We start from the raw sequence: 13714 nt of genomic DNA on the forward strand, positions 1-13714 counted from the left end.
TTGCTTAGACTTGAGAATTCAGACAACATTAGGAGCTACACCTGTTTAACTGTGGGAATAACACTGAACTACAGTTAAGTAGCACAACTGAAAATTTGTAATTCAGATAAACCAGTTGTAGAATAAATGACATCTACAAAAAGAACATCTAAATTAATATAGCTAGGAGAATACCAGGATCTGTTTCCATGAATGGAAACTGTTCTTGACTATTCACCCCTTGGCAAGAGTGGGAGAGTAAAATGGCAACATTTTCAGCTAGTGCTCAGTGTCTGATGATTTTCACCATCTGAGGACAATGAATCAGATTTATGGTACAACAGATGAATAGTTGAATCACATTTATGAAACAGTAATAACAATGGCTACTGTTCATGTCTGGCATGTTTTCTCGTCTTTCTCTTTAACTGCATTATAAGTCCTTGTTTTATAAGCATAGCCTTATGCTGCACCTATATTTGTCTAACAGGTTTGCCTGTTTGCCCAGAGCTGACTCGAGAGCACATCCCTAAATCCAAGGATGTGGGGCACTTTTTGTCAGTCACTGGGACTGTCATACGTACCAGTTCGGTGAAGGTTCTGGAGTTTGAACGGAGTTACATCTGCAACAAGTGCAAGCACGTGTTTGTTGTCAAGGCTGACTTTGAGCAGTACTACGCATTCTGTCGTCCAGCAGCCTGTCTCAATGAGGAAGGCTGCAACTCAACCAAGTTCACGTGTCTCTCTGGAACAACCTCTTCTCCTACCTGCTGCAGGGACTATCAAGAAATCAAAATTCAGGAACAGGTAAGGGAAAAAAAATCATAGACAAAAAGGGGAAGAGATTAAAGTATAGATGTCTGCTGTTGTTTGAAATAAATGCCCGAGAAGACTGAAAGAAGCCTGGCAACCCATTGGTCAGAGGTTTCCAGTCAAAGAGTTAAAAATTAAGCCAATGTGTAGACCAGACTTCTGTTACTGGGTAATCCCATTCAATATTGTACAAAATACCAGTGGTCAGTTAATAGATGAAATTTCCATAGATGAAATTCCATTCCACGTTGAATCCCTATAATACCAAGTGTGCATTGTTTCTCTAAGCACTTCCTGTACATGATGCTGATGTTCAACACTGCTTCTGAGGACTAAAGCTAGCCCAGTGTTGGCCAGGGCCAGCTGTAGCTGTGCAGTGTGGCCAATACGTGGTGTCTGCAAATGTCTCTTCCCTTCAACCAATATTGAATTCAACAATTATTGCATATGTGATCCTTACAGAACTTGGATGCAGAATTTGCGCTTGTTTTCTGGGCGGAAGTACAGACAAGGTGGAGAAGGAATGTATGAAGTTAGAAATTAAGGTCTTAAAAGTTCAGAATACCAAAAAAAGTAAGGGAATAAAACTTTCTGGGAAATAAGCCCTATATTGCATGTACATACAATGATTTTTTCTGACATATGGGAAATCTCTTTAACTTTTTTTTTTTTCTACCGTGTGACACACAGATCTCTTTAATAAGCAACATGGGCTTATTAAAAACAGTAAAGTTAAACTAGGAGTGAATTTCCCTTGTGTTTCCTACTGAGTTCTGCAAGTAACTGTGCATGCCACCAGTACTGAACATAATGTGAACTGCCTGTGGCCATTTAGATGATACACAAGGGTGAATTAACCTTCCTAGGCACCAGAGAGTGAATACATTAAGAATTCTAGCATGTATGACCTGTGCTGCAGAATGAAAAGGTATTTCTGACTTGTTCTTGTGCAGTGGATACTCTCAAAACTGTTGAGAGCTGTAAAGTGTAAATGGAAAGATTGCTGGTTAGAAATGGACTGTGACAAGATTGCACAGACTTTGGCCTGCAGAAAAGAAAAAGAGTTACACAAGTTACTGTCATATTTGTCAATATGTATTTTGGTTTTCCTGTTTTTGATTTAATCCTTGACACCTAGGTGTAAACTTAATCTTCAACTGTCAAGTCACGGTTAAATACCAGAAAAATACAGAGAATAATCCTCAGTATATACTTCAGTGAAGGGTTATCTAACCCATGCACGTGCTTCAGTACCCAAAGTCAACTTTACATACTGAAGAAGTATCTAGTAATAACTCAAATTATAATAAAAAAAAGGATCAGCTCTTTCAAATGGCCTCCTTTAGTGAGCTTTCTTCAGCAAGATATTGAAATCACACAACATCTCCCAGCACTGAGCACCTTCTGCTAATTTAATACCCAATCCCATTTCCATTAATATCAGCATTAAACTTTCATTGTTAAGCTCGGGGCAGCATTGGCATCCTTACTGTAAGTTTTGTGATAAAAAGCAAGAACTGACCTCAGTGCCAGGAAAGGACCCTAGTAGGCCCTTAAGCCAGAGCAGCTGTAAATTAAAGGCTTTTGAAGGTGCTGTTCTTAAGAAGTGCTTTTCCTTCCCATCACCTAGGTTCAGAGGCTGTCTGTTGGAAGCATCCCTCGTTGTATGATGGTGGTACTGGAAGATGACTTGGTGGACAGTTGCAAGTCTGGTGAGGATATTGCATAAATTACATATGTTTGTACCCACAAGAATTTTTAGTTGTCCATTTGAGATGAATCTCTGTCAAGTGGCTGTCAGTGCTGGGGGCTCCTCAAATGAGGTGTGTTCATCTGTCACGTTGCTGTTTCAGGCTGAACTTTAGCGTGGCAGCTGATGATCATTCTAGAAAATGTCATGCACCCCCAGGTTACATCTTGACTGTTTGACAGATCAGTTTCAATAAGTAATGTGTTGTGACATACAGAAAGTATAATAAAACTTGTTAGTGCAGAACACCAAACCTCCCTGGGAGATTGTCTCACAGCGTGAGGTACCCCTCCATAGGCCTGGAGAGCCAGGAAACCTGACCTCCTATCTAAGGAGTGCTGCAGGTGGAAAAAGCTACTTGGCAGGAGGATGAATTAAGAGTGGACTAAAAATACTCAGATAGGCACATTTCCACAAGAAATTAATTTGTAGCTGTACTTTCTCAGAAGAACACTCTACTCAGAATGTTAACAAGTGATTCATCGCAAAAGTTACCAGAAGCTAAATAAGTTTTGACTAAGATTTTTTTGTATAATTAATCTAATTGAAAGAGCTTCTACAGTTTACCAGGAATTCCTCTCTTCTAAAAGAAGAAACAAGCAGAGATATGTCTTTAAGAATCCACCTCCCTTAAACAGAAGTGGAAAGACATAACTTCCTAGCACAGACTCAAGCAACCTCCCATATCTTTGTTTTCAACTTCCAGTACCTGCAGGAGGTTTTGCTTTCAGTTGTTAGATTTTTTTTAACCTTATTAACTGTAACACAGGCTCTAGATCACATTATTATGCATTACAGCTAGCTGAAGTGTCTGCATGTCTCAAGTCAGATGTTATTTTACTAATTTTTGTTGTTACCTCTAGGAGATGACATCACAGTGTATGGAGTGGTAATGCAGAGGTGGAAACCTTTCCACGAGGGTGCACGCTGTGACTTGGAGCTTGTCTTAAAAGCCAACTATGTTAAAGTGAACAATGAGCAGCTAGCAGGTGTTGTAATTGATGAAGAAGTTCGCAAAGAATTTGAAGACTTCTGGGAAAGGCATAGGAATGATCCCTTAGCAGGTTAGTAGTTGAAAGCTTTTAAGTAGGACTCTTGATTGGATAGAGATGAAATCAGGAGTGAAAATACAGTAACTGAACACATTTTCCCCCCATTATGCTATCCCACCACCCATTCATCAAGAATATATTTTTTCCACTACAAGAATATGAAATTCTTACTTTAATATTGCTGGCTGGGGGCAGAAGGAAGTACCAAACCAACTGCATTGATCTTCATTCTTTGAGCTTTCTATTCAAGTCTTTTTTGGAACATTTATTAACAAGAAATGAGAAATAATATGAGAGGAAAAAAAAGAGAAGTGCTTTATAATCAAGAAAGAAGAAGCATACTTCTTAGAAGAAATAGTGTGGACTAGATCTGCATTTAGTCAGCACAGCTGTTGCCTCTGGGACGAGAGATCTGACACAGTCTCTGCATCCCAAATTAAGCTCTGAATCTTTACCATAGGGATTAGCACATCATATCTTTAACGTAACTCGTGGATGCCTAGGCCCTTGGTTAGGTGCAGGGGAGCCTCCCAATTCACAGTGGCTTCCAGAACAGTCAGTGTTCAGTACGCTGGGTCCTAAACTTACCGTGGTCTGCAGTCAACCACCTTGGAATTACCAGGAGTTCTGTCTGGAACTCTGTCCCTCTCCATAATCTGACTGCCTTCTCCTCAACTCTGCAGAAGCTCAATGGACTCTTTAGGGTCTCCATCACTGAACTTTATTAGGCTGACACTCTGTCTTGTAAAACACTGGAAAGAGCTTAGTCTTTCTTTAAAGACAAACAGGAGGAAAAGCAGGTGGGAACCTCCCTCAAATTAGCCTGCTCACAATAAGAAAGTGTAGATCCTGTCAATGTCAAAGATTCTTCAGAACTGCATTTCCTGGAAAGCAGTTTAATTGCTAGCTTCCTGCTGTTTGGAATGATAACATTTCTTCCTTCTGCTGTTTGGAACGAGAATATTTCTTATCACTCTCATTAGAACTGTTCAGAAAGTAACTCAGGATCTTCTTTGAAGGTCCCTTTTAATCTTTCATTCTCAGGACAATTTTTGGAAGCCTGAAGGGAGCAATGTGATTTTATGTAATATTACCCATTCTGAATAAATAAATATGAAGTGGCTACAAGAAAGTTGAAGTGGAAATTAGAAGGACCCTGGCTGCCCAAGATGTCTGTATCAGGCTATTTGTCTGAATTTGAGTTGACATTGAGGGCAGAGATTGGATCTGACTAAGGAGTCTGAGGCCATTTCACAACAGAGTGTGTGTGTACCTGTACTGTTTTTTGAGAGATAATGGTAGCTACTACTGCATTTTATGTCAGTCACTTAATGATGCTAACTCCTAACTGTGGAGTTAAATCTTGAGCTGTGCTATGGCTGAACAATGTTTTTAAAATTCCATTTTTGGATGGACAAAGATATGTTAATTCCTTCAGAAGACCTCCGAATGAAACACATATACCTTAAGTCATCTATTAGGTGCCTATATTTTGCCAGTACCATGTATTTGCATCTAAATTTAAAACATGAAATTAAGCTCTCAAAATGGGTCATTTTCTTTTATTCCCTAGCAATGCAAGTAGCACATGGCATATAACCTGAGACCCCTTATGTGCTAGTAGTGTCAGAATTTCAAAGGGCAGAATTAATTCTGTTACATATCTTGCACACCATCAGCATTTTCAGAGCAGATTGAAATGTTCTGCTGCTGGAAAGAGACTATAGTAGGGAGGAGGACAGGGACCTGTGACACACAAGGATCAAAGGAGAAGGAGATTGAAGGTAACAAGGAGAAAATGTGCACACTGTGTGTGCACAGATTTAAGGCAAAATAAGTGTTAAAAGTCTTCTCAAATGTACAGTACACCAGTTTTCAAGGGGTTATTTTGAAGTTTGGAAACTTCTAGGTTTCATAGCTTCTACACTTGTAAATGTAGAACAAAAGAATTTGCATGATGGCATTTCATTAGTGCCTTTTATCGTGCTACCCACACCATACATTCCTTAAATTACAATAGGATTGGCTTTGCTGCTTGTGATTACCTAACTTCTCTATAATGAAGGAAGTTTGGATCAAACAACTGCTCTAGGTCCCAGTAAAAAAAAAAAAATTAAAAATCTCCTTCCTACCCTACTCTTCTTGCCCAAATTATTTGTCAGTGTACACAGGAGTCCATGGGAAACCAAGTTTTAACTCTGCTGAGTGCCATTTTTGCTCCTGTTTTAGGGAGGAATGAAATTTTGGCTAGCTTATGTCCTCAAGTTTTTGGATTGTACCTGGTGAAGCTGGCTGTAGCCATGGTGCTTGCTGGTGGTGTACAGAGAACTGATGCTGCTGGAACTCGAACCAGAGGTTTGTATTGTTTCTAACAGTATCACATCCTTTGTAACAGTCATTCCCATCCCTGTCCTCACCCACATTCCCCACCCACCCCTCCAAAATGAAACCAGTAAGATCTTGGAAGCATAATCATCCTATTTTCTTGAGTGAGAACAAGTTTTAATCAATTCTGAGTATTCTTCCAAAATCTCAGGCAAGTTAAAGTGGGTGTCTAGACTTCCTCTTTTTAATTTTTCCCAAATAAAACCCAATAGAAACACTTCCAGGTTTCCATTAGGTAGAATATTAAAGACAGCTGTTTTATCTAAAACATAAACTCACTTTTTATTGTATAAGTGACATTTTGAAATTATTTCTAGTAGAATATTCCCAGCAGTATTTGGCATCAAAGGATGGAATCTTAATGTTTCCTTAATGCGGATCACTATAGTCCATTAAAAGGAAAAATTAAAGGGTTCATTTTACTTCCTAATGCCAGACTTTTCCATCTGTGATTGTCAGCACATCTCACTTAGTTTTGTAACTCCAAGTTACCTGCCTGCTGATTCTCCTTCTGTTGTTATTAGATGGCAAATATGCCATTGTGCCAGGTGGTACACAGGTCATAATCTATGTAGGTCATAATAATTTTTAAAAGTATGTCTCTGTACAAATACAGGATTTTTGTAATGCTCCAACAGCTAAATAAAGTTATAGACTTTATATTTCAATTGAAGCTGTATTTTGTAAAAAACAGTGAAAAAGTTTTAGAGTACTTTACTGACAGTACAGCAGCCAAATTATTTACTTCTGTAATTTCACTGTTTTGAAATTACTAAGTTGCGTAACTGTTGGCAAAGAATTAATTAAGCAAAACAACCTGCTGATTTTATTAGTCCATTTTGCAATAATTTAAATAACTGAGTAGTGGAATGGTAACTAAAACCTGGTATCCTTCTTTTTCATGTTCAAGAATGAGCTGAGTCTGAGAAAAGAACATTCAAAAACGTAAGAATTCATATTACAGGAAGTGTGTCAAATACCTGCTAATACTTCACAAATACTTAATTGTAAATATTTGTGTCTAGATGACTTTATTAAACAATGTATTTATCACACCCAATAAATAGTGCAGAATTACATATTTTAATGTATATATAGTGCTAAATTTTAGGTGAATATGACAAGTATTACTTAATCTGAGCATTTTGTGTTGATGTTTGTCTGTATATGAACTGTCTGCTCCTACATCCCTGTTCTCCCCCCAGGTGAATCCCATCTTCTGTTGGTTGGAGACCCGGGTACAGGGAAATCTCAGTTCCTCAAGTATGCCGTTAAGATTATGCCACGCTCTGTGCTTACAGCAGGAATCGGATCTACAAGTGCAGGTATGTGCTTCTTCAGCTGGAACAGGTTATCTCTTCACTCAAGTATGTTTATATAGAAGCCTTCTATATATATAAACATATGTGCTCAGGTTGTATGAGCACAGTTGAAGCACAGAACTGCTGTGGGAGCGTATGAGGCCTGATCTGACTCTCTGCAGTCCTGCCCCTTTGTCTGTGTCCCTGAAGGACTGTGATGAGCTTCTAGCAGAGAACCTTACAAGCCTCATCCAGAGGCACATCTCAATTCTTTGCTAGGAGAGAGATCTGGACCTGTATTTTTAGCATTTTCCAGCTATGACAAATATGACATCTTTCCAGAGCTCACACTGTGTGATGGGCTAGCATCATTTGGTTTCTCCTGAACAGATAATCTCCTCTCTTCTGTTCTTTTATGTGTTCTGTCTGGGTGCCAGTTTGATTTCTGTTTGCTTTCTGGAAATTTACCCCTGTGTTGAGGAACTATTTCTTACTCATTAAGATGGTTTTAAGATGGTTTCAGAGAGCAAGTGGGTTTTTTCCTTCTTTTTTCTTCTTTTCTCTTTCTTCCTTTTGTTAAATTTAGGTATGTCCCAGCTAGGTCTGAATGCCAGGCATCTTTGCAAACTCTTCTGGGGACAATGTACAGGGTCAGATTACCTCTGCCAATGAGTTTATATGAACGAATGAGTATACTACTTGTATGTTCAAAATCACAAAATAATTAGGGTCAAATCCCAGTGTCTCAGCTAGCATGTGTAACTTGAATATTTCTCAAAGAGTGCGGCTTATCATTTTATGTCTAGAAAACAGCATTATTTGTACATGGGAGAACCAGAGAATAAATCTTTCCCAGTTCCATAGCTATGTATATACTGAGTCTTCCATAGCTGTGGAAGTGGAACATGATGTTGACCATATACACTCTTGTGTGCAGGGAACTTGTTATGAAACACATATGCCTCTGATTTTCCATTCAAACTGTTAACAAATAGATCTGGAGAGAAGCCAGAGAGAAAATTCTGGCTTAGCATAACCTTTTCTCCACTTTTTGCTCTGTGTTAAGAACTGAGAACAGTCTGGATAATTTCAGATTTGGTAGGGGACTCGCAGCGACCTGCAGTGAAATTTTGCCATGTTATTTCAATGTGACTTTGCCCATTTTTTAAAGTAGTGATTTCCTGTGTCAGCTGCTCTCAGTCTCTGATGTTGCTGTTGCCTTCTTCACCATGTCTCCCTCCCATGCTTCACCTTCCACATGATCTGATTTCCAGCTCAGCCATGATGGCTAGGTTCAAAGACATTTCCCTGAAAACAAATATTGCAGATTATAAGCTTACTGTGGTATATGTGCACTAATGATGTGTGGAGTTTCATCTCATGAAAGGATTGTCTTGGGCCTTTAAGTCATCTATATTTCACTTAAATATTCCTTATTTTTTAAAAAAACTTCTCTCTCAGTCCCTTTCTCCAAAATCTGACAGCAGGTGCACCAAATTTCTCTTTAGAATTCTTCAGGTCCCTTATCACAAGTGAAACTTGAGTGCCTAGCAAGGAATCTTATTAACCCTAGTTTAATTTCAAGGAACCTTTCCATGGCTAGAACTGCTGGACTAAGGTATTAATTTCTAGACCAGGAGTTTGGATGTTTTTCAAATTATTATTTTCTTTGTCTTTCCTGTGCAAGGAGTGTCTTACTTATGAATCTGCTTGTAGCTAGCTTTACCTAACATAGATTTTTGTCAACTTGCTCTCTGTGCAGAAGCGTCAAATTAGTTTGGAAAACTATTAAACCGCTTTACTTTCTTTGTCATAATTGAACACTTTGAATTACCAGTTCCTGCTTTCCCATGAGAGGACAGTCCTAATGCACATTTTTCTCTCCAGTGTACGAATATTAAATCTCTAAGTTTCACTTTCAGCTAGTTCCTTACTGTATATAAAAAGCAGTCTGAACTGCATTTAATTTCTGGCTCTGGGATTACAGTCCACATAGGCCAAAAGACACACCTGAGATTGGGTAAACCCTGAATAATTCCTAAAAGCTGGATCCCTCTTGTAGAGAAAACCGCTGGTATCTAATCAGCCTTTAGTAAGATTCTGTGTGCGGTGACATGTCTTGTGCCCTTTACCCATCTGGTACTCTTTTAGGACATAAGCTATTTAATAAGCATTGAATTAGAATTCTGCATCCCAAGCTGTGTCATACCAGTTTTACTTGGTTTTCTGTACAAGCATTTATTTGTACCAGGACAGCGTATTATGTAATTAACATTCTCCTTGTGCCAAAATTCCCTTTCTTTCCTGGTCTACCTTAGGTATCAGGTGCTCTGAGATTCACTGTGATACTTTGTGCCCCTGCAGTATCATGTGCCTGCTACAGCCCATTAACCTATACAGACGTGACTGGAATTGGCTTGCAGAATTTCAGAAAACAGTGACCTAACTCCTGCAGCTTAATTTGCTGTTGGGCCTCTGCTCTTTCAATCAGGTTCTTGCCTTCCCCTGCACTTTCTAAACAAATTCTGTGCTGTTTTACCTGATTCAGAAAGTACAACCCAGGAGAAAACCCCACTTTCTTGCTGAAGGTTTTTAAGACCTTCATCTTTCCATCTCACCCACAGCCTCAAGTTGCCCACTTGCTGCAAACAGCCCTTACAAGTGACCGATAATTTGTTCTGTGTTTTGAACAAACCAGAATTTTACCTCCTCTCAGTGAATTTCTGACCTTCCTGTTTTATTAAGTTGCTTTCTTGCAAACACTTAGCAGAAATTTTGTTGCGAATTCTCTACAAGTTTAGGACTTATATTGAAGGACCAGGGTTTGTTCCTCCCACATCTCTTTAATGACAGTTGGCAGGCAGACCAACATGCAACAACTCAATGGCAAAAATTTATTTGACCACTGTAGGACTTTGTGATCTGTAAATGAAAGATGGGGGAACCATCTGTCCCCCTGTTTCATTCTGTCTACACTGTTTTTTTAAAGGCCCGGTTCATTCTCCCTTACTCGTGTCTCATCTGAGAATCACAGGGAGTCATTCAGCTACCTTTTATTTTTAGAAATTGATACACAGTTTTCCATAAAGACAGAGACTTAGTCAGGCTTAACAAGATCTCTCTAGGGCTTCTCACCTTACTACTGAGTTAGATAAACTGTTTTGCAGTCCCCACAGCCACAGTGCTGCTTATGCATATTTGGATGAGATAATCACTAGTAAGAAAATATTTAATTTACCTCTGGAGCTCAACATCTGCAGTGATCAAGTGGTGTGCAACAGGAACCAACGCATGCTGGCTGCTGGCAGGTCTGGAGCTCATGGACATCCAGGCCAGAGTCATCCTGCTGCTTGCTGGTGCATATTTGACTGTTCACACTTCTGATTTGCTTGGTGTTGTGTCCTTCTACAGATGGATTTCTTCAAGAATTTTGTGAACTGTATTTAGAACAGCTTGCCTAAAAATCTGGGAGACTATCAGCTGTTTCTCCAGCTCTCCAGTTCTGTATAACATGCCTTTCTGTGTGACGTGCACCCTTCCAGCCTCTCCTCTTAAGAGCCTCTGCAGAGCCTTGCAAGTACTGCCTTTTTGCTGGTATTTTGCCATGTCTATGTTGTTCATATCATGCCAATGGCAGTTTGCTGCTGATTTTCTTTCTTTTCATTGAAGGGAAATGACTCAAGGAGAAACCACGTCTTTTTTTCTTTCATAGTAAGCCTCCTAGCACCTGTCTTTCTTCTGATCCATTAGAAACCAATCCAAAGTCACTGACATGAGCCATCCAGCTGTGGTTATAAATAGAGTACATGGTGTCAGTATCCTGAGGTATTCAAGACTCTGAAACTGGAGATATTTTTCCCTCTGTGTAGATCTCCAAACTGTCCCTGTGCCTTCCCTAGTTGATATAAGCCAAAGTAATGCCAGAAAACCATTTTCCACCATGGATTCATACCCTGTCCCTGATAAAGTTGTTAGTACAGATGCAGCCTTTAGGCCACTTTTCTCTGATCATCACTTCTACCATGGGACTTTTCCTGAATAGTTATCATTGTACATGAAGTATTTTCTATCAGTATGTAACCTGAAAATACTTTCTTGAGAACATGGTTTCACTGGCTGTTCCTTCAACAGCTGGGCCTCAAGTTGGAGAGGTCTTAGCTCTGTAGGAAGTCCGCTAAACTTCTTGGAATTAAATTTGAAGCTGTGATCAAACCTTGTCAGAGACAATCTCCCATTTGTAACAATGTCCCATCTCTTCTTAAGTTCCCTTAATTTCTCCTCAGTAATGCTGCTTCAATATGGCTTTGTCCTGAGAGTTTACCTTGATTATCTGCATGCCAAAGATTATTTAGCCAAGCAGATACATGTCTTCAAAAATTTTAGTTTTTTTATACATCTCTTCATATCTGAAGACCCACTGTTAGGTTGGACAGGAGAAATATCTTGTCATGTTGGTTGAAGGTTTCAGGTCTTACACACTTCTGACACATCCAGGCTGGCCTTCATCAGACTTTTTCATCCTGCTGTTGAAATGGCAGGCATTTCAAGTAGTTGATTTTTGGATGGAAAACAGATGTCTTAAGGATTTCCTTTACCATACCATGAAGCCCCTCCTTTCCAGCTTGTATAAGTGTAGGCTTGTCCCACCATCCTAGTGAGACAGGACAAACTGGAGGGTACACTTATTTTGAAAGGCTGGCCTCCGTATCTCATGGGCCAAGGGAGTTTTGGAGGGAGACCGAAGAACTCCGTAACAATTTCTGCCAGCTCAGCCAGTTCTTACCACTGCTGGTAACACACAGCTGTTGTCTCTTGCATCTGCTGTAGCCCTTGTGCAGCACTCACACCTCTTTCCTCTGACTTTCTCTTGTCTGCAGATAAGCCAGTCACACCCCTTGTGCCATGGACAGCCAAGTACCCAGCCATGCCTCCAAAACTGCACAACCTAAAGCTGGAAATGTTTAAGTGTGTCCTCCTTCCTTCTCCTCCTGTAATGGCCTTCCATGTAGAAGCCTCAGGTTTGCCTTTAAGATAGCCTTCCTAGTGCCTCCAGCTGACTCTTCTTTATATCATCTTTGCCTAGACCAAAAATCAAGGAAAAAGCCCTCCATCCATCTTCTCCAGCTCTGCTCTCATCTCACACTATAAGACCAGATTTTAAGAAGCAGAACTATAACTGGAAACGGAAACAGAAATGGGAGGGACTAGGAAGAAGAGTTCCACACAAACTGCCAGCCCTTATATGTAGTTGTCAGTTTTGCTGCATCTTCCTGGCTGGCACTTAGCAAAGCCCCCAACCAGCAACCGCAGCAACAATTAACCCATCATCTCCTGACCAAACTTCTGTGGCTCTCAAAATAAATGAGATAATCTGTACTCTTGCAGACCACTGTGCTATGAATAAGGAGTAGGGTAGTTACTTGTGTGAAGGATCTGCAGCCATCCAGACACAAGCCAGAAGATTTAGTTAACTTTGCCCTTTTCTGTCTCTGGTAAATGAGGATTTGCTAGGAGTATACATGCATAGCACTTTTGGGGTTTTTCCTTTTTTCTTCTTACCACCATTTTCAGATGTCAGTGGACAATCAGTCTAGCTGCAAGTGACTACCTTTCAGTCTGAGCTGACTACCAGAAAACCAGCAGCTGAGGCACACACTACAAAGAAAATAATGGACTGTCAGATCACCAGATTTTTTTGTGACTTTGTCACTCACATCTCAAGAATACAGCGTGTCTGGCAAGCTACAAACTAAGTTACTGTGGTTATTGTAGAGAAGTTCTGAGTTGCTTCATTGTTGAAGATTGGTAGTATGGGTTGGCTTTTTCAGTGGAGCTTTGTAAAGCCACTGAAAAGGTTAAATTTCACTAGTCTCCATTATGATGGAGCTGGAACTATTTTGCATTCTTCAAATTTAAGTGTCATAGTAATTCAGATTGAAGGTGATGCCTGAATAAATCAGTGACTGTAAGCTGAAGGGACACCTTTTTTTCAAGCTAGACATAAAAACCTATAATGTTACCATGAGATCCGCTTACTTCTTTGTACATGAATAACCTCTGATAAGCATTATGACAGTCTTCTGATGGTCTGTCTGTCTGTGATAAAAACACAATGAGATACATCACGAGTTCTGTCAGCAGAATCTGTAGCATTCCTTTGCATCTTGGTGGCCTCTGCAAGTAAAGGTTTTTGGGAAGGTGAATTCATCTTCAACCTTGAAATTGTAATGCTGTGATGTCAGCACTGGTTGGCTGTGTCATGCACACAGACCTGCTGGTCTAAAATGCCCAGAGATCAGGGACAAGCCTTTACAGATGCCCTACATGCATTCTGTCTTTTAATACCACTAAGTTTGTGCTGTGATATTGCCTGAAGTCTCTGGGAGACTGGAAGTTCGTTTCTCATTCTAGGTCTCTGGAATGTGATTTTGTCA

The 13714-nt window shown here is 39.8% G+C and overlaps 1 protein-coding gene across 1 annotated transcript in view; it reads left to right on the forward strand.

Annotated features, from left to right (window-relative positions):
• Positions 1-13714, forward strand: part of MCM9 (minichromosome maintenance 9 homologous recombination repair factor) — a gene marked incomplete at its 5' end in the record, with an annotated part of 47364 nt that overhangs the window by 3440 nt on the left and 30210 nt on the right. The window contains 5 exon segments of the mRNA XM_082277243.1: positions 470-786; positions 2423-2504; positions 3406-3608; positions 5829-5949; positions 7185-7304. Coding sequence (XP_082133369.1) covers positions 470-786; positions 2423-2504; positions 3406-3608; positions 5829-5949; positions 7185-7304 — 843 coding nt within the window.

This window comes from Coloeus monedula (genome assembly GCF_965178545.1).
Source record: "Coloeus monedula genome assembly, chromosome: 2".
Lineage (NCBI taxonomy): Eukaryota > Metazoa > Chordata > Aves > Passeriformes > Corvidae > Coloeus > Coloeus monedula.